Genomic DNA, 23,619 nt, shown 5'->3' on the forward strand with positions numbered 1-23,619 from the left:
ACGAGTGAACATGTTGAGGAGTAAACAAATGAGTGAATGAAAGAGTGAACATGTTGAGGAGTAAACAAACTAGTGAACGAGTGAATGAAGAGTGAACATGTTGAGCAGTAAATAAGTTGGATCGTATCTTCAGCTGTCACTCATATCGGGTCACATGGTACGGCAGCCAATCGCAGCGGGGGGGGCGGGTCTCACCTGTGGAAACAAGAAAGCAGAGAAGGATCCATGAAGGTCTGGAGCAGAAAGTCTTGAGGGAGGATCCAGGAACTGGGGGATGGGGGGCGGGGCCTCGCTGTGGGCGGAGCTTCAGTCCTGTAACCTGTTTGAGTGACGCGTCTCTTCGCAGCGGAAACATGAAACATTTGACGGTAAAAACTTTGAATCTTCTCTCGTCGAGCGATCGATCCGTGCACGTGTCGCCGCGGGCGCGCGCGTCGAGCCACGGATCGATCTACCTGTCGATGTATCGACGTGTTTGCCTCGAGGGGCTGTAACTGGATCTGTGGAGGAAGCGCAAAGTTCGCGCGCGTGTGTGTGTGTGCGTGAGTGTGTGAGTGTGCGTGAGTGTGTGAGTGTGTGGAATGTGGGTGTGTTTTCTTTTTACAACGTCAAAGTTTGCGACTCAAGACTTGAACATAACGTCAATAACCTCAGATTGGAAACGAGTTTAATTCATGGATTCGTTCAGGAAATAACAAAAGTTTCTACTCGTGTTTGTTGACGTCACGTGCTGACGTAAGAAAGTGTTTGTGACGCACGTGACCCACAGAATCATTAGAAAATGCTGACATGTTTATTTGAAACACACACTTCCTGTTCTGTGTGATGGAGCCTCAGGGAAACTGATGGATTTCACTTTTCACTCTGGTGTGTGTGTGTCCCTCGCCTCTGGCCCTGTGTAGCTGGGACGGACTCCAGCCCCTCCGGTTAAACGAATGGATGAACATGTTTCTCTGGTCGCCCCACGCCTCCGGTCAGGAGAACTGGCCACAGGAAATACAAACTTCCGTGAATCCACAGACGCCGTTTCCTGCTTTTGTCCTGGTGTGAGTCCGAGTGAACTTGTGCTGATGTCACCAGTCTTTGTGCGTTTCTCCTCAGAGCGCTCCCGGACCCTGACCCCCCCTCCCGGACCCTGACCCCCCTCCCAGACCCCGTCCGCTGAGGTCAGTCTGCACCGGGACCACCATGGCCACCAGGACGGTCCAGCACAGTCAAGGTGAGTCGCTCACACGTTTTGTGAGTCCAGACGACAACATTAGTAAACGCACAAACTTCTCCAACACATCAATGTTGACTTGGTTTTACTGAGTAACCTTTATTCTTGCTGAGTCATGTGTTTGGAGTTCTCTTCGAGTCAAGTGTCCCCTTAATGTTGAGTCATTTTTCACTTTGAATCTTCTTAAATAATATTGAGTCATTTTTCACTTTGAATCTTCTTAAATAATATTGAGTCATTTTTTACTTTGAATCTTCTTAAGTAATTGTGAGTCATTTTTCACTTTGAATCTTCTTAAATAATTGTGAGTCATTTTTCATTGTGATTCTTGTTGAGTCATGTTGCCGTGAGTCTTTGAGATTAGGACCAACAACCGTTCCTTGTGGTCCCGCAGGGGTCGGCCTGGTCTTGGTGGAGTTCCACTATGAGTATCAGGGCCGGGACGGCGCTCTGGTCTCCATCAAGCCTAACGAGCGCTACGTCCTGTTAGCCAAGACCAACGAGCACTGGTGGCAGGTCCAGAGCTCCTGTGGGACCAAACCCTTCTACATTCCAGCTCAGTACGTGAAGGAGCTTCCCTCGGACGTCCCGTCAACTCTATACTTCGCTCCGCCTCTCAGTCCTAAAGTCGAACCTCTTCCTGCCACGGCGCCGGTCCAGACTCCTATCCCGATACCGAAGATTCTGGACGAGGCCAACGGGAGCAGAAGTAAACCAGGAGACGAGGTGATGATCCGACTCAAGCCCGACGCTGCCAGCAGCCACAGGAAGACCGAGAACCGCATGTCCACCTTCGGATTCCCCTCAGACAACCAGGACCCGGTCCTGAAGCCCAGACCCCACTCCTCCATCGTTACTGTTGCAGAACCAAAAATGTCTGCTCTGGGCATGCTGGACACGTCGTCCGGGACACCGGTCCGGTCTCCGTTCAAGTCCGAGCCCATCCCCGTCGAGACCCCGACAGTCCCAAAAGACCGGCCGCGTTCACCTCTGAAGGAGACGACCGACGGTTCCGGTGAGGCGAGGTCCGGTGGAGACGGGTCCGCAGAAGAGGTCTCCACGGAGGAGGACGGGACCGGGGACCTGGTCTTCAGTGTGAGGCACACGTCCACGGATTCTTGTGCGAGTGCGGAAGACGAGTCCTCGTCCAACCACATCTACGAGTCCATCCAGGACCTGAACCTGGACCCTGCCACGCTGTCCAGAGGACCGTTGAGTCCTGACCTGTCCTCGGAAGAGGTGAGTGTGTGTTAGACGTGCGTGTGAGCCGAGGTCAGCGGGTCAACTGTCCACAGGGTGACGGCGGGTGGGAGAAGCTGCTGGATGAGGTTTCGGGGCGCGTCTATTACCACAACCCCGTCACCGGAACCACATCCTGGACCACGCCAGAACCACCCGCCAGAAGACCCGAAGCAAACCCGGTAGGAAGTGATGGCGTCAAAGTCTGTCCGCACAACTCACGCTTGTTTCTACGCAGCCTCCACTTCCTGCCGAGGACTACCCGCTGACCCTCCTGCCCAAGGTACTCTTAGACCTCCAGAGACACGTCGCGCCCCCTGGTGGCTGCTCTGTGTTGCATTCACTACAATATTCATTTTTCCCAGGTACCACGTCACAGGCGCAGTGAGTCAGACTTGCCAGAAGTGGTAAGTCACACACACTCGCACACACAAACGCGTACAAACACACACACGTCGTCGAACACTCACCGATGGACTCGTTGCTCCTGCAGAACCACCTGCTGGAGAAAGCCGGGATCATCAACAAGACCAAAGTGGTGGAGAACGGGAAAAGGATTCGGTAGGTTTGGTGGACTTTGACGTGTGATTGGCTGCTGCAGTCACATGATGCTTTGATTTCAGGAAGAACTGGAGCCAATCGTGGACTGTGCTGCATGGTGGAATACTGACCTTCTACAGAGACCCCAAGACCACACAGTCGGGAGGAGCTGTAAGTTGATGACTGTGACGATGAAGATGACGGTGAAGGTCATTCACCTCCTGGTGTCCTCCAGAGTAAGTCGTCACAGATCGTCCCGGAGTACTCGGTGGACCTGAGAGGAGCTGCTGTCAGCTGGGCCTCCAAAGACAAGTCCTCCAGGAAGAACGTACTGGAGGTGTGTTTTCTACATGTTTGTTGGAGCGTAGAAACTTTTTGACATGAAGCTGTTTCTGTTTTTGTTATGATATCACTGTTTTTGTAGAGCAACTTTTTGTTGTTGTTGTTAGTATGGTAACGGGTTTGACATGTTTGTTGTTGACATGTTTGTTGTTGACATGGTAACAGGTTTGTTGTTGACTTTGTTGTTGACATGGTAACATGTTTGTTGTTGACTTGTTTGTTGTTGACATGGTGACATCTGTGTTGTTGACTTGTTTGTTGTTGACATGGTAACAGGTTTGTTGTTGACTTTGTAGTTGACATGGTAACATGTTTGTTGTTGACATGGTGACATCTGTGTTGTTGACTTGTTTGTTGTTGACATGGTGACATCTGTGTTGTTGACTTGTTTGTTGTTGACATGGTGACATCTGTGTTGTTGACTTGTTTGTTGTTGACATGGTGACATATGTGTTGTTGACTTGTTTGTTGTTGACATGGTAACAGGTTTGTTGTTGACTTTGTTGTTGACATGGTAACAGGTTTGTTGTTGACATGGTAACATGTTTGTTGTTGACTTGTTTGTTGTTGACATGGTGACGTCTGTGTTGTTGACTTGTTTGTTGTTGACATGGTGACATATGTGTTGTTGACTTGTTTGTTGTTGACATGGTAAGTAAGTCAATTTTATTTGTATAGCGCTTTTCCAGACCAGGGTCACAAAGCGCTTAAACAATCAAAACAATATTCAATAAAGTATATACTTTAAAGATCAAGATAAAACTGATAACACAAGTACTGACTCAACCCTGGAACCTTATCATCAGGAGCAATCACCAGAGTTTCAGTTTTGTCCACATTTAGCTTCAAAGTGTTTTCACTCATTGTTTGATTTCTAGCAAACAATTGACTAAGTTCAGCCTCTGGGGCTCAGTTGGATCAACAGAGCAGTAGAGCTGGATGTCATCAGCAAAACTGTGATAAGAAAAATCAGGAAATCTCTGAATGATTTTACCGAGGGGAATCAAGTACAGCAAAAACAATAAAGGACCCAGAACAGAACCTTGAGGGACTCCACACAACAGATCTGCCGATTCAGATCTCATTTGATTGGCAGATACACTAAAACTGTGCCCAGAAAGGTAAGATGAGAACCATTCTAACACAGACCCAGACAGTCTTCATCCCTTAGTCTTCTCAGCAGGATCTGGTGATCAACTGTGTCAAAGGCTGAGGACAGATCCAAGAGAACCAGAACAGTGGATTTACCAGAGTCAGCCGACATCATGATGTCACTTTCAATAAAGATGTCTCCGTAGATGTTTACGGAAGCCAGACTGAAACTTCTCATGGATGTCGCTCTGATCCAGGAACAAAGACAGCTGCTCAGACACCACCTTCTCCAAGATCTTAGACAAGAAAGGGAGCTTAGAAATAGGCCTGAAATTGCTGAGGTCAGTTGGGTCTAAGCCTGGCTTTTTGAGCATTGGGAAAAACCCCTGTGGAAAGGGAGAGGTTCACCATATTGGTAACCCAGGGGCCAATTACATCAAATACTTTGATAAAAAGCCTACAAGGAAGGACGTCATCTGAGCAAGAGGAGGGTTTCATCTTGTTCACTAGTGCCGAAATATCACCCAAAGATACAGCAGTGAAGGAGGACCAAGAGGAGGAGAGGGGCTCAGAGACAGTAAGGGTTCCAAACGAAGGGGGTGAGATTTTCTCTTTGATCATGGTAACATGTGTGTTGTTGACTTGTTTGTTGTTGACATGGTGACGTGTTTGTTGTTGACATGGTGACATGTGTGTTGTTGACTTGTTTGTTGTTGACATGGTGACATGTCTCTTGTTAACATGTTTGTTGTTGACATGGTAACAGGTTTGTTGTTGACATGCTAACATGTGTGTTGTTGACTTGTTTGTTGTCATGGTGACATGTTTATTGTTGGTACATTGACACTTTTGCTGTTCACATGTTTGTTGTTGACATGATGACATGTTGTTGTTACCATGGTGACATGTTTGCTGGTGACATGGTGACATATTTGTTTTTGACATGTTTGTTGTTGACATGTTGACATGTCTGTTGTTGACATGTTGACATGTCTGTTGTTGACATGTTGACACGTCTGTTGTTGACATGTCTGTTGTTGACATGTTGACATGTCTGTTGTTGACATGTTGACATGTCTGTTGTTGACATGTTGACATGTCTGTTGTTGACATGTTGACACGTCTGTTGTTGACATGTCTGTTGTTGACATGTCTGTTGACATGTCTGTTGTTGACATGTTGACATGTCTGTTGTTGACATGTTGACACGTCTGTTGTTGACATGTCTGTTGTTGACATGTCTGTTGACATGTTGACATGTCTGTTGTTGACATGTTCACATGTCTGTTGTTGACATGTCTGTTGTTACCATGGTGACCTGTCTGTTGTTGACATGTCTGTTGTTACCATGGTGACCTGTTGTTGTCTTGCAGCTGAAGACGCGAGTCGGCTGTGAGTTCCTGATGCAGAATGACACCGACAGCATCATCAGTGACTGGTTGAAGTTCATCGAGGAGACAATTCGACAACTGGTACACACACACTTTCACACACTCGTGCCACAGCAACACACACACATACACACACACTCAAGAGTTGTGTTGATTCAGGAAATGGAGCACCAGTCGGAGTCGGAGGACTCGGACTCGGACAAAGACGACAAAAAGTCATGTGAGTCGCACACATGCTGACAGCAGTCTGTGTTGCAGATTGTCTCACAACATGTGTGTGTGTTTGTTCAGCGTCGAGGTCCACGCCTGAGCAGAGGCGGGTTCGGTCCAAACTGAGGCGGTTCCTTCAGCGCCGGCCGACGCTGCAGAGCGTGAAGGAGAAGGGCTACATACGAGGTGTGAGCGAGTCGGTGTCTGTGGAGTGTGAGACGAGTCCTGACCTGTGTGTGTGTGTGTGTGTGTGTTTGTGTGTGCGCACAGACAGTGTGTTCGGCTGCCACCTGGACACACTCTGTCACCGCGAGAACGCCACGGTTCCTCGCTTCATCGAGAAATGCATCAAAGCTGTGGAAAGACGAGGTAAACGACGGCGACTGTTCGCCGTCTTAAGACGTTGACGTGTTTGTGCGTCTTTTTCCTGCAGGTTTGGACGTCGACGGGATCTACAGAGTCAGCGGGAACCTGGCCATGATCCAGAAGCTCCGGCATCAGGTGGACCACGGTAACTGTCAATCATCCTCAGGCCCCTCCCCCACCGTCGGAATATTAGCTTCAAATGTAAAAACAAACGAATGAAAAGGTGGTTTTTAAGCATTTAATTATGTTTAAATTATAATAATAATATAATAATAATTGATATATTAAAAAGGTTGATTAAAAAGATCAACATTTTAAAAGTGAATGGTTCCTTTTTTATACACATAGAGTTTGATATTCTTATAATTAAAAAATGCTTTTTAAAAACTCTATTATTTAATTAGTTGCCTTTTAAATTTCATACAAAAACTATTGTCACACTATTATGCCAACATTTTCTATTGAATAAAAAAGGCTATAAATTAAAATTAATTTAAAACATTTATTTTTGAATTATTAGAATAGAAATATCAAACTATATGTTTAAGAAAAATAATCATTCATTTTTGAAAATATTGAAATAATATATATATATATATATATATATATATATACACATTTCTGTTATTAAATGTTTAGAAAAACGACAAAACTTCAATAAAATAATTAAAAGTTTCAACATTTAAATGAAGCGACTCAACATTCTGATGATTCACTTCCATACACCTGTCAATCATCGCGACCTCACTGTTGATTGACAGAGGAGCCGCTGGACCTGGACCAGTGGGCGGAGATCCACGTGGTGACCGGAGCCCTGAAGCTGTTCCTGCGGGAGCTTCCGGAACCGCTGTTCCCCTTCAGCACCTACGACAAGTTCATCGCCGCCATCCGTCAGTACCGGGAGCCGCCACTAGTCTAGTGGTTCGTAGATCCACGACAAAAATGTGCCGCTTCTGTCGCCTTCAGAACTTCCTGACCCGGATCTCCGGATCTCCTACACCAAGGACCTGATCCGGCTGCTCCCGCTGCCGAACCACCACACCATGGAGGCTCTGTTCCGACACCTGCGCAGGTGTGAGTCCGGCTCGGGGTGTGTGGTCGCGCCGTGTGTTGACGTGTGTGTGTGTGTGTGTGTGTGTGTGTCGTCAGGGTCGTGGACAACAAGGAGTCCAACAGGATGTCTCCTCAGAGCGTCGCCATCGTGTTCGGACCCACGCTGCTGCGCCCCCAGATCGAGTCGGCCCAGATGACGGTGAACATGGTGTTCCAGAGCCAGATCGTGGAGCTGATCCTGAACCAGTACCCGGGCATCTTCACTCCAGAACCATAGGACCTCAGGACCAGCAGCGCGCTCCGGCGCCGCCTCAGGGGAACATCTGGCGATTCTACTGACACACTTTACATCCTAAACTGACTTTTGTATTTCGGGGGAAATCTTGTTTGTGATTGAGAGTCAATGTTTGCTGTTTTTGTTCATCATTTCACTTCCAGAAATAAAATTAGTCGTATTTAATTTGCACTTTTACATTTTTTAAGACTAATGACTATTTTTGTTGTTGAGATTCTTGAGCTTCTTGTCCTGATGTTTGTAGCATTTGAACTGCAATACAACGAAAGTTTCCACAATAAAATAAAGTCTAAATAAAGAAGTTGCTTCAATAAATAATAATAAAAGTTGCGATACAAAATATTTACTATAATAAAAAAAAAGGCGTATCAAAAAATAGTTTATATAAATAAATAACTTTAATTAAAAAGTTTCAATAAAAGCAAAAGTTTAATGGTTGTACATTTGTCTAAATAATTCAATCCCAAGAAAGTTTTTCTTTAATTTTTTTATTAAAATGTATTTTTTGAATTGCAAAATGTTTGTTTTGATTGAAGTAACTTTTTTAATTCAAATGTTTTGATTGGAAAATGGAGAAGAAAGACCAGCAGGGGGCAGAAGTTCACTACCGAACAAGTGTCACGAAACTTTGGCTCAAAACAGAATTTAATTTAATTTCTATTTGAATCTACGTCTGAATCGCAACAACAGAACTTAAGGATCAGGTTTATGTAAATGAGGATGCGCGCGCCTGCGTCGTCATGGCAACGTCTTGTTTTGCTGTTCGGCGTGGACGCGCATCTGCTGAGCAGGTAAGACGTTTCTTCTTTGAATCCAACTTGAAAAATGTCACAGTTTTAATAAATGAATAAATAACACCGTAATGTAAACACTAGCTTAGCATTGCTAGCGCCGTGACGTCACCACAAATACCGGGTTTTCTTCCTGCTTTAACGTTAATACGAGATAAATGAAAGTCAACTAAAATCACACTTTTCCATCCGATATAGAAACGCTTTTTTATATTTCATTAAACCAAATTGTTGTGTTATAAACAAGACAACACAAAGTGTTTCTATTCTAACTAAAACTAAAAAAAACGACGATAACAACACTTAAAGTTGCTATGCTAGCGAAAAACGACATCAACAATATGCTAACAACACAACAATAACTATGGTTAGAAAATATGAAAAGAAAAACTAAATCAACAATATGAGAATCAGAATCAATATGATAACAACAAAAAGTTGCTATGCTAACAACAACACAATAAAAATAATAATGATAACAACAAAAATTTGCTATGCTAACAACAACACAATAAAAATAATAATGATAACAACAAAAATTTGCTATGCTAACAACAACACAATTAAAATTATAATGTTAACAACAAAAGTTGCTATGCTAACAACAACACAATAAAAATAATAATGTTAACAACAAAAGTTGCTATGCCAAAAACAACACACAAAAAATCATAATGATAACAAGAACAAAAGGTTGCTATGCTAACAAAAACAAAAAATATCGTAATGATAACAACAACAAAAAGTTGCTATACTAACAACAACACAAAATATCGTAATGATAACAACAACAAAAAGTTGCTATGCTAACAACAACACAATAAAAATAATAATGATAACAACAAAAAATTGCTATAATAACAACAACACAATTAAAATCATAATGTTAACAACAAAAGTTGCTATGCTAACAACAACACAATAAAATAATAATGTTAACAACAAAAGTTGCTATGCTAACAACAACACAATACAAATAATAATGTTAACAACAAAAGTTGCTATGCTAACAACAACACAATAAAAATAATAATGTTAACAACAAAAGTTGCTATGCTAACAACAACACAATAAAAATAATAATGTTAACAACAAAAGTTGCTATGCCAAAAACAACACACAAAAAATCTTAATGATAACAAGAACAAAAAGTTGCTATGCTAACAACAACACAGAAAATAGTAATGATAACAACAACAAAAAGTTGCTATGCTAACAACAACACAAAATATCGTAATGATAACAACAACCAAAAGTTGCTATGCTAACAACAACACAAAAAAATAATCATGGGAACAATAACAAAAAATCTTAATGATAACGACAACAAAAAGTTGCTATGCTAACATCAACAAAGAAAACGAAACATGCTTTAACTAACAACAAAACATTGTCATGGCAACAACAAAAGGTGGCCATGATAGCAAAATGAAAAACAACAATATGATAAATGACTAGAACCAAAAATGTTTTTATTTGGTTCTGCTTCTGTTATTCAGTGTGGTATCTCTGGGTCAAGGTGACCCACATGTGTTTGTGTACACAAGGGTTTAACTTCCTTCATCGAACTCCAGCCACGATGTCGGCGCACGATGATGTCATCGACTTCGCGGCGCTGGAGCAGGAGTGCCGGGCGGCGCTGGAGTCGGACCTCAAGTATCGCCGGGAGAACGACGCCAAGCTTCGCGCCGTCGCTCAGAGAGTGTCGTCGTATCAAGAGTTCAGGTGAGTCTCTCAGCCTCTGGTGGACGACAGGTGCCACTGCAGCTTCTCTCTTCTCAGGGACCTGGTCCTGGCGAGTCACCTGAGGCCCTTAGAGAAGACGGAGAAGGACGGGGTACGGAAGCAACCCTGGAACCCCGTGGTCACCAGTGACCCGTCGTCACGGCAACAACACCAGTGAACGACGTGTGATAATCTGTGTTTTATGGAATAAAATGATGTTTTTCTGAAGCTTCACGGGTTGAAATTTTTAATGGTGGATCATATTTATCTCATAATCATTTATTCTTCCTTAAAAAATAACAACCAATTCATTATAATTCATTATATTCAATATACTGACAATATAAATATAATACAAGGACAAACAAATGCATAAACTGAAGAATATTTATTATTTAAAATAATACTTTTAATTGTATTTTATAATGAAAAGCCTCCGAACTTAATCCCACAGCCATGCTGTTGCAATTTCACAATAAATTAATTCTGATTAATTTAAACAAACGTTAAATAAATATAAGGAATTAAAATGTATGTCAGCACAAAAAAAAACATATTTAAAAACTAGTAATTATTATTATGTTTCTTTTATATTTTAAACCAGAATCCAGTCAATATTATTATTTTTAATGACAATATAATGCGAATATTATAATAAATAAAGCGCAAAATAAACGTAGAAGTAACGAAGGGAAGTTAAAATGTATGAAAGTGTTTCAGAACATGGTATTAAAAGTGTTAAAGTTTATATATAGTTACAGTTACGACAAAAAAAAGCTGTAAAATAAAAGAAAGAATTCAAACGTGGATCGTGTGATGTCCGGACAGAAACGCCCCCTGTGGGCGGAGACAGTAACAGCAGGCGGAGATGAAGAGTTGAGTCAGAACTTCGTGAGTCAGAACCAGCTGGACCAGTGGACCTCCGAACCTGCCGGGTGAGTCCCTCCTCAGCGCGCTTTTATCGATCACCTGATCAGAAGTAGGAAAATATTCAAATTCTACGACAATAAATCAACAAATATTTAACATTTAAAACTTTTTTTTCTCCACAAATTGCGACTTCACTTCCGGTCCCCAAAATAATGTTGGTTTGATATCACGGACTATTAATCTAACAGAAATAAAGTTTAAATAAAGTTATTTTTTAGCCTCCGCGCTGACGATGAAGGGGTCCCCCTCGCCCCCCCCGGTGACGTCATCAGACATGATGGACGGCGGGAGGATCCTGCACGAGGCCCCTGGAGCTCGAGACGCGCTCCTGCAGAACCACGCGAGCCTCCTGGACGTGTCCGAGTACTGCGTCCACAACTACGTCCAGGCGGGCCGCAGGTCCTCGCTGGCCCTGGAGGAGACCAGGAGGTTGACCACGCAGTCTCTGGCCAGCGTAGCCTATCAGATCAACGCTCTGGCCGGAAGCGTGCTGACGCTGCTGGAGGCTCAGGCCAATCAGCTGCTGCGCCTGGAGTCGTCCATCCACCTGATTGGACAGGTGAGAATATTGATATATTAACGTTCAGATTTATTTCTGTATATTTATTCAATACATTTTAAAACAAAATTAATTTAACTCAATTTTTAAATAGATATTCAAATTTTAAATGTACATAATTTAATATTAACATTTAAATATTTTCCTAAGTAATTATTTTACACGTAGAGTTTGACGTTCTTATTCCAATAATTTAAAAATACATTTTCTAAATTCAATATTTTTTAATTGACAGTCTTTTAAATTCAATATAAATGTTATAATAGAGTCTCCAGACCAAACCAACAGAGCTCAGAGCTACTGGTTCTAGATCATCATGTGATCGTCTGTGTGTCGCATGATTGGCTGAAGGTTTGATCAGTAGCTCTGAGCTCCGTTGGTTTGGTCTGGAGACTCTATTATAACATTTATATTGAATTTAAAATACTATGAAATAAAAATAAATAAATCTAGAAAGTAACAAATAAATAATGATGTCAAACTGAGTAAAAAATAATTAAATTATATATATTTAAACTAAAATAAACCTTTGAATTCAAAACTATTGAATAACGTATTTTAATAGAGAAAATTATAATTATAATTAGTTATAAATATCACAGTATATGTGTAACAAATTCATGTATTTTTAACTCGATTATTAAAAACAAATTGATTGAATTTAATGATTAAAAAAAACAAGTCAATGCTTAAAGATAACTCCAATCAATTCAAAGTGGGTTCAAGTGTCTCCGTGTTCCGATGACTCGCACATGCGTGTTCCGATGACTCGCACACGCTTGTTCCGATGACTCGCACACGCTTGTTCCGATGACTCGCACACGCTTGTTCCGATGACTCGCACATGCGTGTTCCGATGACTCGCACACGCTTGTTCCGATGACTCGCACATGCTTGTTCCGATGACTCGCACACGCGTGTTCCGATGACTCGCACATGCGTGTTCCGATGACTCGCACACGCTTGTTCCGATGACTCGCACACGCTTGTTCCTATGACTCGCACATGCGTGTTCCGATGACTCGCACACGCTTGTTCCGATGACTCGCACATGCTTGTTCCGATGACTCGCACACGCGTGTTCCGATGACTCGCACACGCGTGTTCCGATGACTCGCACATGCGTGTTCCGATGACTCGCACACGCTTGTTCCGATGACTCGCACATGCGTGTTCCGATGACTCGCACACGCTTGTTCCGATGACTCGCACACGCTTGTTCCGATGACTCGCACATGCGTGTTCCGATGACTCGCACACGCTTGTTCCGATGACTCGCACATGCGTGTTCCGATGACTCGCACACGCTTGTTCCGATGACTCGCACATGCGTGTTCCGACGACTCGCACACGCTTGTTCCGATGACTCGCACACGCTTGTTCCGATGACTCGCACATGCGTGTTCCGATGACTCGCACATGCGTGTTCCGATGACTCGCACACGCTTGTTCCGATGACTCGCACACGCTTGTTCCGATGACTCGCACATGTGTGTTCTGACGACTCGCACACACGTGTTCCGACAACTCGCACACGCGTGTTCCGATGACTCTCACATGTGTGTTCCGACGACTCGCACATGCGTGTTCCGACGACTCGCACATGTGTGTTCCGAAGACTCGCACATGTGTGTTCCGACGACTCGCACACACGTGTTCCGATGACTCTCACATGTGTGTTCCGATGACTCGCGCATCTATTTGTTCAGGCTTTTCCTTGAATTTCTCGAACTCCTGTGTTGTTCTCGGTGTTGTCTTGATCTTTGAAGTATGTACTGTTTTGAGTATTGTTTTGATTGTTAAAGCGCTTTGTGACCCTGGTCTCGAAAAGCGCTATATAAATATATATTACTTACTTACTTACTTACATGTGTGTTCCGACGACTCGCACACACGTGTTCCGATGACTCTCACATGTGTGTTCCGATGACTCGCACATGTGTGTTCCGACGACTCGCACACACGTGTTCCAATGACTCTCACATGTGTGTTCCGACGACTCGCACACACGTGTTCCGATGACTCTCACATGTGTGTTCCGATGACTCGCACATGTGTGTTCCGACGACTTGCACACACGTGTTCCAATGACTCTCACATGTGTGTTCCGACGACTCGCACATGTGTGTTCCGACGACTCGCACAGACGTGTTCCGATGACTCGCACATGTGTGTTCCGATGACTCGCACATGTGTGTTCCGATGACTCGCACATGTGTGTTCCGATGACTCGCACATGTGTGTTCCGACGACTTGCACACACGTGTTCCAATGACTCTCACATGTGTGTTCCGACGACTCGCACATGTGTGTTCCGACGACTCGCACACACGTGTTCCGATGACACGCACATGTGTGTTCCAATGACTCGCACATGTGTGTTCCGACGACTCGCACACACGTGTTCCGATGACTCGCACATGTGTGTTACGATGACTCGCACATGTGTGTTCCGACGACTCGCACACACGTGTTCCGATGACTCTCACATGTGTGTTCCGACGACTCGCACACACGTGTTCCGATGACTCTCACATGTGTGTTCCGATGACCCGCACACGCGTGTTCCGATGACTCGCACACACATGTTCCGATGACTCGCACATGTGTGTTCCGATGACCCGCACACGCGTGTTCCGATGACTCGCACACACGTGTTCCGATGACTCGCACACGCGTGTTCCGATGACTCGCACACACGTGTTCCGATGACTCGCACATGTGTGTTGGCGTGTTCAGGCGGTGGACATGCATCGTGAGAGAGTGGCTCGGAGGGAGATCGGCGTCTTCACTTCGGTGCAACGCGTGGCTCGCGTCCAGAAGATCGTCGCCCCCCCGCCCCGGCCCCCCCGCACCTACAGCCGCCGCCCCATCGACTACCAGCAGCTGGACCACCTGGGACACGGAGCCAAGGTCAGAAACGTTTACTCGACGAAACGCTTTTGAAACTTTTGCCATGAAGTGACGTGAGATCATTGATGTTTAAACTTTGATTTATTTTAGTGAAATGCTGTTGTTTTGAAGGATTTTGATTATTTTAAATAATCATTTAATTATATGATTTCAATATTAAAAGAATGAATTTTTAATAATAATATTATTAAAAAATATATTCGATATTTTTAACACATAGCGTTTGAAATTCGTATTACAATATTTTATTATAAAAATATTATATAAACGCTGGTATAATAGAGTCTCCAGACTAAACCAACAGAGCTCAGAGCTACTGGATTCTTTTCAGCCAATCATGGGTCGCGGAGACGATGAGTCACGAAAATGTATTTTTAAATTATTATCATATGGAAAATATGAATAGATTCAATAGATTTAATTAAAATATCAATTATTCAATTTCAATATAGAAACGACTGAATTAAATTATTCAAAAGAAAGAAAAAAAAAGAAAACATTTTTTTAAAGTTAAACTGTTGTGTTGTTGGTTTTAGGTTCTCAATGAGTTTGAGCCAGAACACACACACACACACACACACACACACACACACACACACACACACACACACACACACACACACACACACACTGTTGGTCATTGTCAGGCGTGGGAACTGGTTCAGGGCCTCAAAACAAATCACAGAAGCTCATTGATGCCCCCCCTCTCTCTCTCTCCAGACTTCTGGGAGACCCACAAAACCGAGCGGAACAATCCGGACTCTTGGACCCGCCCTCAGGTTCCTCAACATTCCATCACCGATGACAAAAAAACAACCACATTTGAAACCTTCTTCCTTCTTTGTTTCTAACGATCAGAACCGACGTGACGACCCTGTTTGGACCTTCAGAACCTCCAGTTCCAGCAGCTGTTTCTAGGTGACGAACGCACACAAGTGGACACACACATACACACACACACAAAAGCGTTGCGACTAAGAAACGGTTTCCATGTGTTTCCAGCTTCAGATGCGGAAAACAGGTGCTGCTGCCGACCATCCCACCTGTGACGCCCTCAAGTTCTGGCTCCTCCCACTCTCCGCCCCCACTAGACTCACCCAGAGACCTCGAGAACCTACCTCCCCCACCAGACCCACCCAGTAACGCCGAGACCCTACCTCCCCCACTGGGCTCACCCAGTGAGGGTTTGACCCTACCTCCCCCACCAGACCCACCCAGTAACACCGAGACCCTACCTCCCCCACTGGGCTCACCAAGTGAGGGTGAGACCCTACCTCCCCCACCAGACCCACCCAGTAACGCCGAGACCCTACCTCCCCTACTGGGCTCACCCAGTGAGGGTGAGACCCTACCTCCCCCACTGGACCCACCCAGTGAGGTCGAAACCCTACCTCCCCCAACGAACACACCCAGTGAGGTCGAAACCCTACCTCCCCCACCAGATCCACCCAGTAACGTCCAGACCCTACCTCCCCTACATGACTCACCCAGTGACGTCGAGACCCTACCTCCCCCACTCGACTCACCCTGTTACGCCGAGAACCTACCTCCCCCACGGGGCTCACCCAGTGAGGGTGAGACCCTACCTCCCCGACTGATGGACTCACCCAGAAACGTCGAGACCCTACCTCCCCCACTGGCATCTCCAGTGGGGGTGGAGGTACTACCTGAAGCAGAGGAGGCTTTACATCCAGACACACCTAGAGCACCTGAGTCGCCCTCCAATCCTCCTGACACACCTGAAGTTGCCCAATCTCCGCCGCCTCCAACCGACTCACCTGGGAGTTTGACTTCGGTGTTGAAGGTCGTTCAGTCAGGTAAGAAAAAGACAAAAAGAAGATCATAGACGTCCCCGTGACGACTTCTGTCTGCTTCAGTGGCGTCCACCACTAGGGGGCGATGTCCCCGTCGCTCACCGCTCAGCACCTCCTCCCTGAGGGTCCACTCAGGCCCCGCCCACCACCGCATTCAGACCCGCTCGCTGTTCCTGCCGTCGTGTAAGACCACAGAGTATGGACCTGCTCAAGTACTGTGACCAACCGTTCTCTGTGCCCCCCCAGTGGTCATCCCTCCTCCTCCACCGTACCCCGCCCCATGCGCACCCCCGGCGCAGCCTCCGCCTGTGCCCCCTAGATTCTGCCTGCCTGCTCGCCTGGAACACCTGGGTAAGACTCCTCAATGTCAACTTAGAATGAACATGATGATGAAATCTGTCCTCAGATCTGCAGATCTTAACTCCGCCCACCTGTCTCTTATCTGACGATGATGGACACCCTCACAAGACACTGCCCCCTGCTGACCCACCCTTGTAACAACAACGCTGAGGTGCTTCTGCTGTTTGTGTCCATTCCTGTTGGTTTCACGCCCTCGGTCGTCCATGTCTTCTGAAGTCCATGTCTTCAGTCTTCCATGTCTTCTGAAGTCCATGACTTCAGTCATCCATGTCTTCTGAAGTCCATGTCTTCAGTCATCCATGTCTTCTGAAGTCCATGTCTTCAGTCATCCATGTCTTCAGTCATCCATGTCTTCTGAAGTCTTCAGTCGTCCATGTCTTCTGAAGTCTCCAGTCTCCCATGTCTTCTGAAGTCCATGTCCTCAGTCGTTCATGTCTTCTGAAGTCCATGTCTTCAGTCATCCATGTCTTCTGAAGTCTTCAGTCGTCCATGTCTTCTGAAGTCTCCAGTCTCCCATGTCTTCTGAAGTCCATGTCCTCAGTCGTTCATGTCTTCTGAAGGCCATGTCTTTAGTCATCCATGTCACCTGAAGTCCATGACTTCAGTCATCCATGTCTTCTGAAGTCTTCAGTCGTCCATGTCATCTGAAGTCTATGTCTTCAGTCGTCCATGTCTTCTGAAGTCTTCAGTCGTCCATGTCTTCTGAAGTCCATGTCTTCAGTCGTCCATGTCTTCTGAAGTCCATGTCTTCAGTCGTCCATGTCTTCTGAAGTCCATGTTTTCAGTTGTCCATGTCTTCTGAATTCCATGTTTTCAGTTGTCCATGTCTTCTGAAGTCCATGTCTTCAGTTGTCCATGTCTTCTGAAGTCCATGTCTTCAGTCGTCCATGTCTTCTGAAGTCCATGTCTTCTGAAGTCCATGTCTTCAGTTGTCCATTTCTGAAGTCCATGTCTTCAGTTGTCCATGTCTTCTGAAGTCCATGTCTTCTGAAGTCCATGTCTTCAGTCGTCCATGTCTTCTGAAGTCCATGTCTTCAGTCGTCCATGTCTTCTGAAGTCCATGTCTTCTGAAGTCCATGTCTTCAGTTGTCCATGTCTTCTGAAGTCCATGTCTTCAGTTGTCCATGTCTTCTGAAGTCCATGTCTTCTGAAGTCCATGTCCTCAGTCGTTCATGTCTTCTGAAGTCCAAGTCTTCAGTCATCCATGTCTTCTGAAGTCTTCAGTCGTCCATGTCTTCTGAAGTCCATGTCTTCAGTCATCCATGTCTTCTGAAGTCCATGTCTTCAGTCGTCCATGTCTTCTGAAGTCCATGTCTTCAGTCATCCATGTCTTCTGAAGTCCATGTCTTCAGTCATCCATGTCTTCTGAAGTCCATGTCCTCAGTCATCCATGTCTTCTGAAGTCCATGTCCTCAGTAGTTTATTCACAAATAAACAATAAAATAATACAATTAAAGCAATATTAACAAAAGTATTGAAAACGTTTGATGTGACATTTGATGTTAAACATTTAATTTTGAATAAACCAAAAATCTATCAAGTTCAAGTTCTTTTATGTGTCAAATATACATGTATGTAGACAACATGGATGAAGTTATTGTCTCTCAAATGTATTGTTTCAAATGTCATAAACGTCACCAGCTTCACCAACAATAAAAACTCCACAAGACTGACGTGTGTTCAAAATAATTTATTGGTATAAATACATAAATAAATGACAATAAATAAATAAAAACAATAAACATCTTTGACTCAGTGGTGGCCAGCAGAGGGCGTCAGAGCCGCCAGGAGGATGTGGAGTCTCTGAAGTTGAACTTTGGTCTCACATCTCGTTGACCCCCAGGAAGCGTTTCTGTACCTCTGGAGCGAGAAGAAGAAGTTAGTGATGATGACATGAACATTTGACACTCTTTATTCTGATATATTCTATTTATGCTTTATAATATTTCTATTTATTCTTCTTAATATTTCTATGTATTCTTTATAATATTTCTATGTATTCTTTATAATATTTCTATGTATACTTTATATTATTTATATTTATTCTTTATATTATTTAAATTTATTCTTTATAATATTTATATTTATTCTTTATAGTATTTCTATATATTCTTTATAATATTTCTATTCATTCGTTATATTATTTCTATTTATTCTTTATATTATTTATATTTATTCTTTATATTATTTATATTTATTCTTTATATTATTTATATTTATTCTTTATATTATTTATATTTATTCTTTATAATATTTATATTTATTCTTTATAGTATTTCTATATATTCTTTATAATATTTCTATTCATTCGTTATATTGTTTCTATTTATTCTTTATATTATTTATATTTATTCTTTATATTATTTATATTTATTCTTTATATTATTTATATTTATTCTTTATAATATTTATATTTATTCTTTATAGTATTTCTATATATTCTTTATAATATTTATATTTATTCTTTATATTGTTTCTATTTATTCTTTATATTATTTCTATTTATTCTTTATAGTATTTATATTTATTATTTATATTATTTATATTTATTCTTCATATTATTTCTATTTATTCTTTATATTATTTATATTTATTCTTAATATTATTTATATTTATTCTTCATATTATTTCTATTTATTCTTTATATTATTTCTATTTATTCTTTATATTATTTCTATTTATTCTTTATATTATTTCTATTTATTCTTAATATTATTTATATTTATTATTTATAGTATTTCTATTTATTCTTTATATTATTTATATTTATTATTTATATTATTTATATTTATTCTTTATATTATTTATATTTATTATTTATATTATTTATATTTATTCTTCATATTATTTCTATTTATTCTTTATATTATTTCTATTTATTCTTCATATTATTTCTATTTATTCTTTATATTATTTCTATTTATTCTTTATATTATTTCTATTTATTCTTTATATTATTTCTATTTATTCTTAATATTATTTATATTTATTATTTATAGTATTTCTATTTATTCTTTATATTATTTCTATTTATTCTTTATATTATTTCTATTTATTCTTTATATTATTTCTATTTATTCTTTATAATATTTCTATGTATTCTTTATATTATTTCTATTTATCCTTAATATTATTTATATTTATTATTTATAGTATTTCTATATATTCTTTATATTATTTATATTTATTATTTATAGTATTTCTATGTATTCTTTATATTATTTCTATTTATTCTTTATATTATTTATATTTATTATTTATAGTATTTCTATATATTCTTTATAATATTTCTATTTATTCTTTATAATATTTCTATGTATTCTTTATATTATTTCTATTTATCCTTAATATTATTTATATTTATTATTTATAGTATTTCTATATATTCTTTATATTATTTATATTTATTATTTATAGTATTTCTATGTATTCTTTATATTATTTCTATTTATTCTTTATATTATTTCTATTTATTCTTTATTATATTTCTATTTATTCTTTATATTAATTATATTTATTCTTTATATTATTTCTATTTATTCTTTATATTATTTCTATTTATTCTTTATATTGTTTCTATTTATTCTTTATATTATTTATATGTATTCTTTATAATATTTATATTTATTATTTATAGTATTTCTATTTATTCTTCATATTATTTCTATTTATTATTTATATTATTTCTATTTATTATTTATATTATTTCTATTTATTCTTTATATTGTTTCTATTTATTCTTTATATTATTTATATTTATTATTTCTATTTATTCTTTTTATACTTTTTTCATCGACTCAAACCTAGAAACATTAAACTTTAAAAACACTACTTCTACTGATTCTACTACATCTTCTACTACTTCTACTTATTCTACTATTTCTACTGATTCTACATCTTATTCTTCAACTACTTATTCTACTTCTACTACTAATACTTCTACTACTAATACTTCTACTACTAATACTTCTACTTCTACATTTTCTACAATAAAGGTTTGAACAAATATGTTGTTATACTAATAAAAATATTGTTATTTAAGTTTTCATACTTCTTGAATACACATCTAAAGGGCCAAAAACAAAAGTATGGACTAAACAAATATTTGTACTCACTTGAAATCTCTTCTTGAGTCGTCGTAGATACTTTCTTACTCTGATCTTATCTCTCGGGCTCGACACCTGCAACACACATGTACACGTGAACACAACTGAAGATTGTGTAGAAGATGAAAGTACTTACACACTGATAAAAGTACTTACACACTGACAAAAGTACTTAGACACTCATAAAAGTACTTACACATTGATAAAAGTACTTAGACACTGATAAAAGTACTTACACACTGATAAAAGTACTTAGACACTGATAAAAGTACTTACACACTGATAAAAGTACTTACACACTGATAAAAGTGCTTACACACTGACAAAAGTACTTACACACTGATAAAAGTACTTAGACACTGATAAAAGTACTTAGACACTGATAAAAGTACTTACACACTGATAAAAGTACTTACACACTGACAAAAGTACTTACACACTGATAAAAGTACTTAGACACTGATAAAAGTACTTACACACTGATAAAAGTACTTACACACTGATAAAAGTACTTACACACTGATAAAAGTACTAACACACTGATAAAAGTACTTACACACTGATAAAAGTACTTACACACTGACAAAAGTACTTACACACTGATAAAAGTACTTAGACACTGATAAAAGTACTTACACACTGATAAAAGTACTTACACACTGATAAAAGTACTTACACACTGATAAAAGTACTTACACACTGACAAAAGTACTTACACACTGATAAAAGTACTTACACACTGATAAAAGTACTTACACACTGACAAAAGTACTTACACACTGATAAAAGTACTTACACACTGATAAAAGTACTTACACACTGATAAAAGTACTTACACACTGATAAAAGTACTAACACACTGATAAAAGTACTTACACACTGATAAAAGTACTTAGACACTGATAAAAGTACTTACACACTGACAAAAGTACTTACACACTGATAAAAGTACTTACACACTGACAAAAGTACTTACACACTGACAAAAGTACTTAGACACTGATAAAAGTACTTACACACTGATAAAAGTACTTACACACTGACAAAAGTACTTACACACTGATAAAAGTACTTACACACTGACAAAAGTACTTACACACTGATAAAAGTACTTACACACTGATAAAAGTACTTACACACTGATAAAAGTACTTACACACTGACAAAAGTACTAACACACTGATAAAAGTACTTACACACTGATAAAAGTACTTACACACTGATAAAAGTACTTACACACTGACAAAAGTACTTACACACTGATAAAAGTACTTACACACTGACAAAAGTACTTACACACTGACAAAAGTACTTAGACACTGATAAAAGTACTTACACACTGACAAAAGTACTTACACACTGATAAAAGTACTTACACACTGACAAAAGTACTTACACACTGATAAAAGTACTTACACACTGATAAAAGTACTTACACACTGACAAAAGTACTAACACACTGATAAAAGTACTTACACACTGATAAAAGTACTTACACACTGATAAAAGTACTTAGACACTGATAAAAGTACTTACACACTGATAAAAGTACTTACACACTGACAAAAGTACTTACACACTGACAAAAGTACTTACACACTGACAAAAGTACTTAGACACTGATAAAAGTACTTACACACTGATAAAAGTACTTACACACTGATAAAAGTACTTACACACTGATAAAAGTACTTACACACTGATAAAAATACTTACACAATGATAAAAGTACTTACACACTGATAAAAGTACTTACACACTGATAAAAGTACTTAGACACTGAAAAAAGTACTTAAACACTGACAAAAGTACTTAGACACTGATAAAAGTACTTACACACTGATAAAAGTACTTACACACTGATAAAAGTACTTACACACTGATGAAAGTACTTACACACTGATAAAAGTACTTACACACTGATAAAAGTACTTACACACTGATGAAAGTACTTACACACTGATAAAAGTACTTACACACTGATAAAAGTACTTAGACACTGATAAAAGTACTTACACACTGATAAAAGTACTTACACACTGACAAAAGTACTTACACACTGATAAAAGTACTTACACACTGACAAAAGTACTTACACACTGATAAAAGTACTTACACACTGATAAAAGTACTTACACACTGATAAAAGTACTTACACACTGATAAAAGTACTAACACACTGATAAAAGTACTTACACACTGATAAAAGTACTTACACACTGATAAAAGTACTTACACACTGATAAAAGTACTTACACACTGATAAAAGTACTTACACACTGATAAAAGTACTTACACACTGATAAAAGTACTTACACACTGATAAAAGTACTTACACACTGATAAAAGTACTTACACACTGATAAAAGTACTTACACACTGATAAAAGTACTTACACACTGACAAAAGTACTTACACACTGATAAAAGTACTTACACACTGATAAAAGTACTTACACACTGATAAAAGTACTTACACACTGATAAAAGTACTTACACACTCCGTGAGCTCAGACGCCTGCAGCTCCAGCGTCTGCAGAAACACTGAGACCTCTTGGTTCTCCTGGACTTGCGAGAAGTTCCCCTGAAGATAGAAGTCCAGGACCAGGCGCAGGTTCTGGCTGATGAAGAAGATCTGAGGCTGCGCCTGGAAAACACATCAAAGTCAGCAAGTG

The 23,619-nt window shown here is 40.2% G+C and overlaps 3 protein-coding genes across 4 annotated transcripts; all 3 read left to right on the plus strand.

Annotated features, from left to right (window-relative positions):
* Window positions 1–233: 233 nt before the first annotated feature.
* Window positions 234–7,912, plus strand: arhgap27l (Rho GTPase activating protein 27, like). Its single transcript, XM_087809280.1, has 17 exons — window positions 234–368; window positions 1,102–1,219; window positions 1,614–2,458; window positions 2,515–2,640; window positions 2,697–2,741; window positions 2,824–2,865; window positions 2,952–3,019; window positions 3,082–3,169; window positions 3,234–3,335; window positions 5,806–5,904; window positions 5,983–6,043; window positions 6,115–6,219; window positions 6,304–6,402; window positions 6,467–6,544; window positions 7,161–7,289; window positions 7,366–7,471; window positions 7,549–7,912. Exons 2-17 carry the CDS (start codon window positions 1,189–1,191, stop codon window positions 7,727–7,729), a joined length of 2,205 nt encoding a protein of 734 aa, XP_087665406.1. The 5' UTR covers window positions 234–368; window positions 1,102–1,188; the 3' UTR covers window positions 7,730–7,912.
* A 539-nt stretch (window positions 7,913–8,451) lies between these two features.
* On the plus strand, window positions 8,452–10,491 carry LOC148064385 (dynein axonemal assembly factor 19-like). 2 transcript variants are annotated; one of them, XM_087809607.1, is made up of 3 exons: window positions 8,452–8,538; window positions 10,086–10,263; window positions 10,321–10,491. In XM_087809607.1, exons 2-3 carry the CDS (start codon window positions 10,118–10,120, stop codon window positions 10,439–10,441), a joined length of 267 nt encoding a protein of 88 aa, XP_087665733.1. In that variant the 5' UTR covers window positions 8,452–8,538; window positions 10,086–10,117; the 3' UTR covers window positions 10,442–10,491. The 2 variants fall into 2 exon arrangements, with proteins under 2 accessions (XP_087665733.1, XP_087665734.1); XM_087809608.1 differs by having other exon boundaries at window positions 8,490–8,538; window positions 10,113–10,263.
* A 945-nt stretch (window positions 10,492–11,436) lies between these two features.
* Window positions 11,437–17,374, plus strand: LOC148064386 (uncharacterized). The gene is made up of 8 exons (XM_087809354.1): window positions 11,437–11,752; window positions 14,492–14,665; window positions 15,386–15,444; window positions 15,524–15,583; window positions 15,668–16,482; window positions 16,543–16,662; window positions 16,726–16,830; window positions 16,886–17,374. Exons 1-8 carry the CDS (start codon window positions 11,468–11,470, stop codon window positions 16,975–16,977), a joined length of 1,710 nt encoding a protein of 569 aa, XP_087665480.1. The 5' UTR covers window positions 11,437–11,467; the 3' UTR covers window positions 16,978–17,374.
* The last annotated feature ends 6,245 nt before the right edge of the window (window positions 17,375–23,619 follow it).

This window comes from Callionymus lyra, chromosome 15, assembly GCF_982586985.1.
Source record: "Callionymus lyra chromosome 15, fCalLyr1.hap1.1, whole genome shotgun sequence".
In the NCBI taxonomy this organism is placed as follows: Eukaryota; Metazoa; Chordata; class Actinopteri; order Syngnathiformes; family Callionymidae; genus Callionymus; species Callionymus lyra.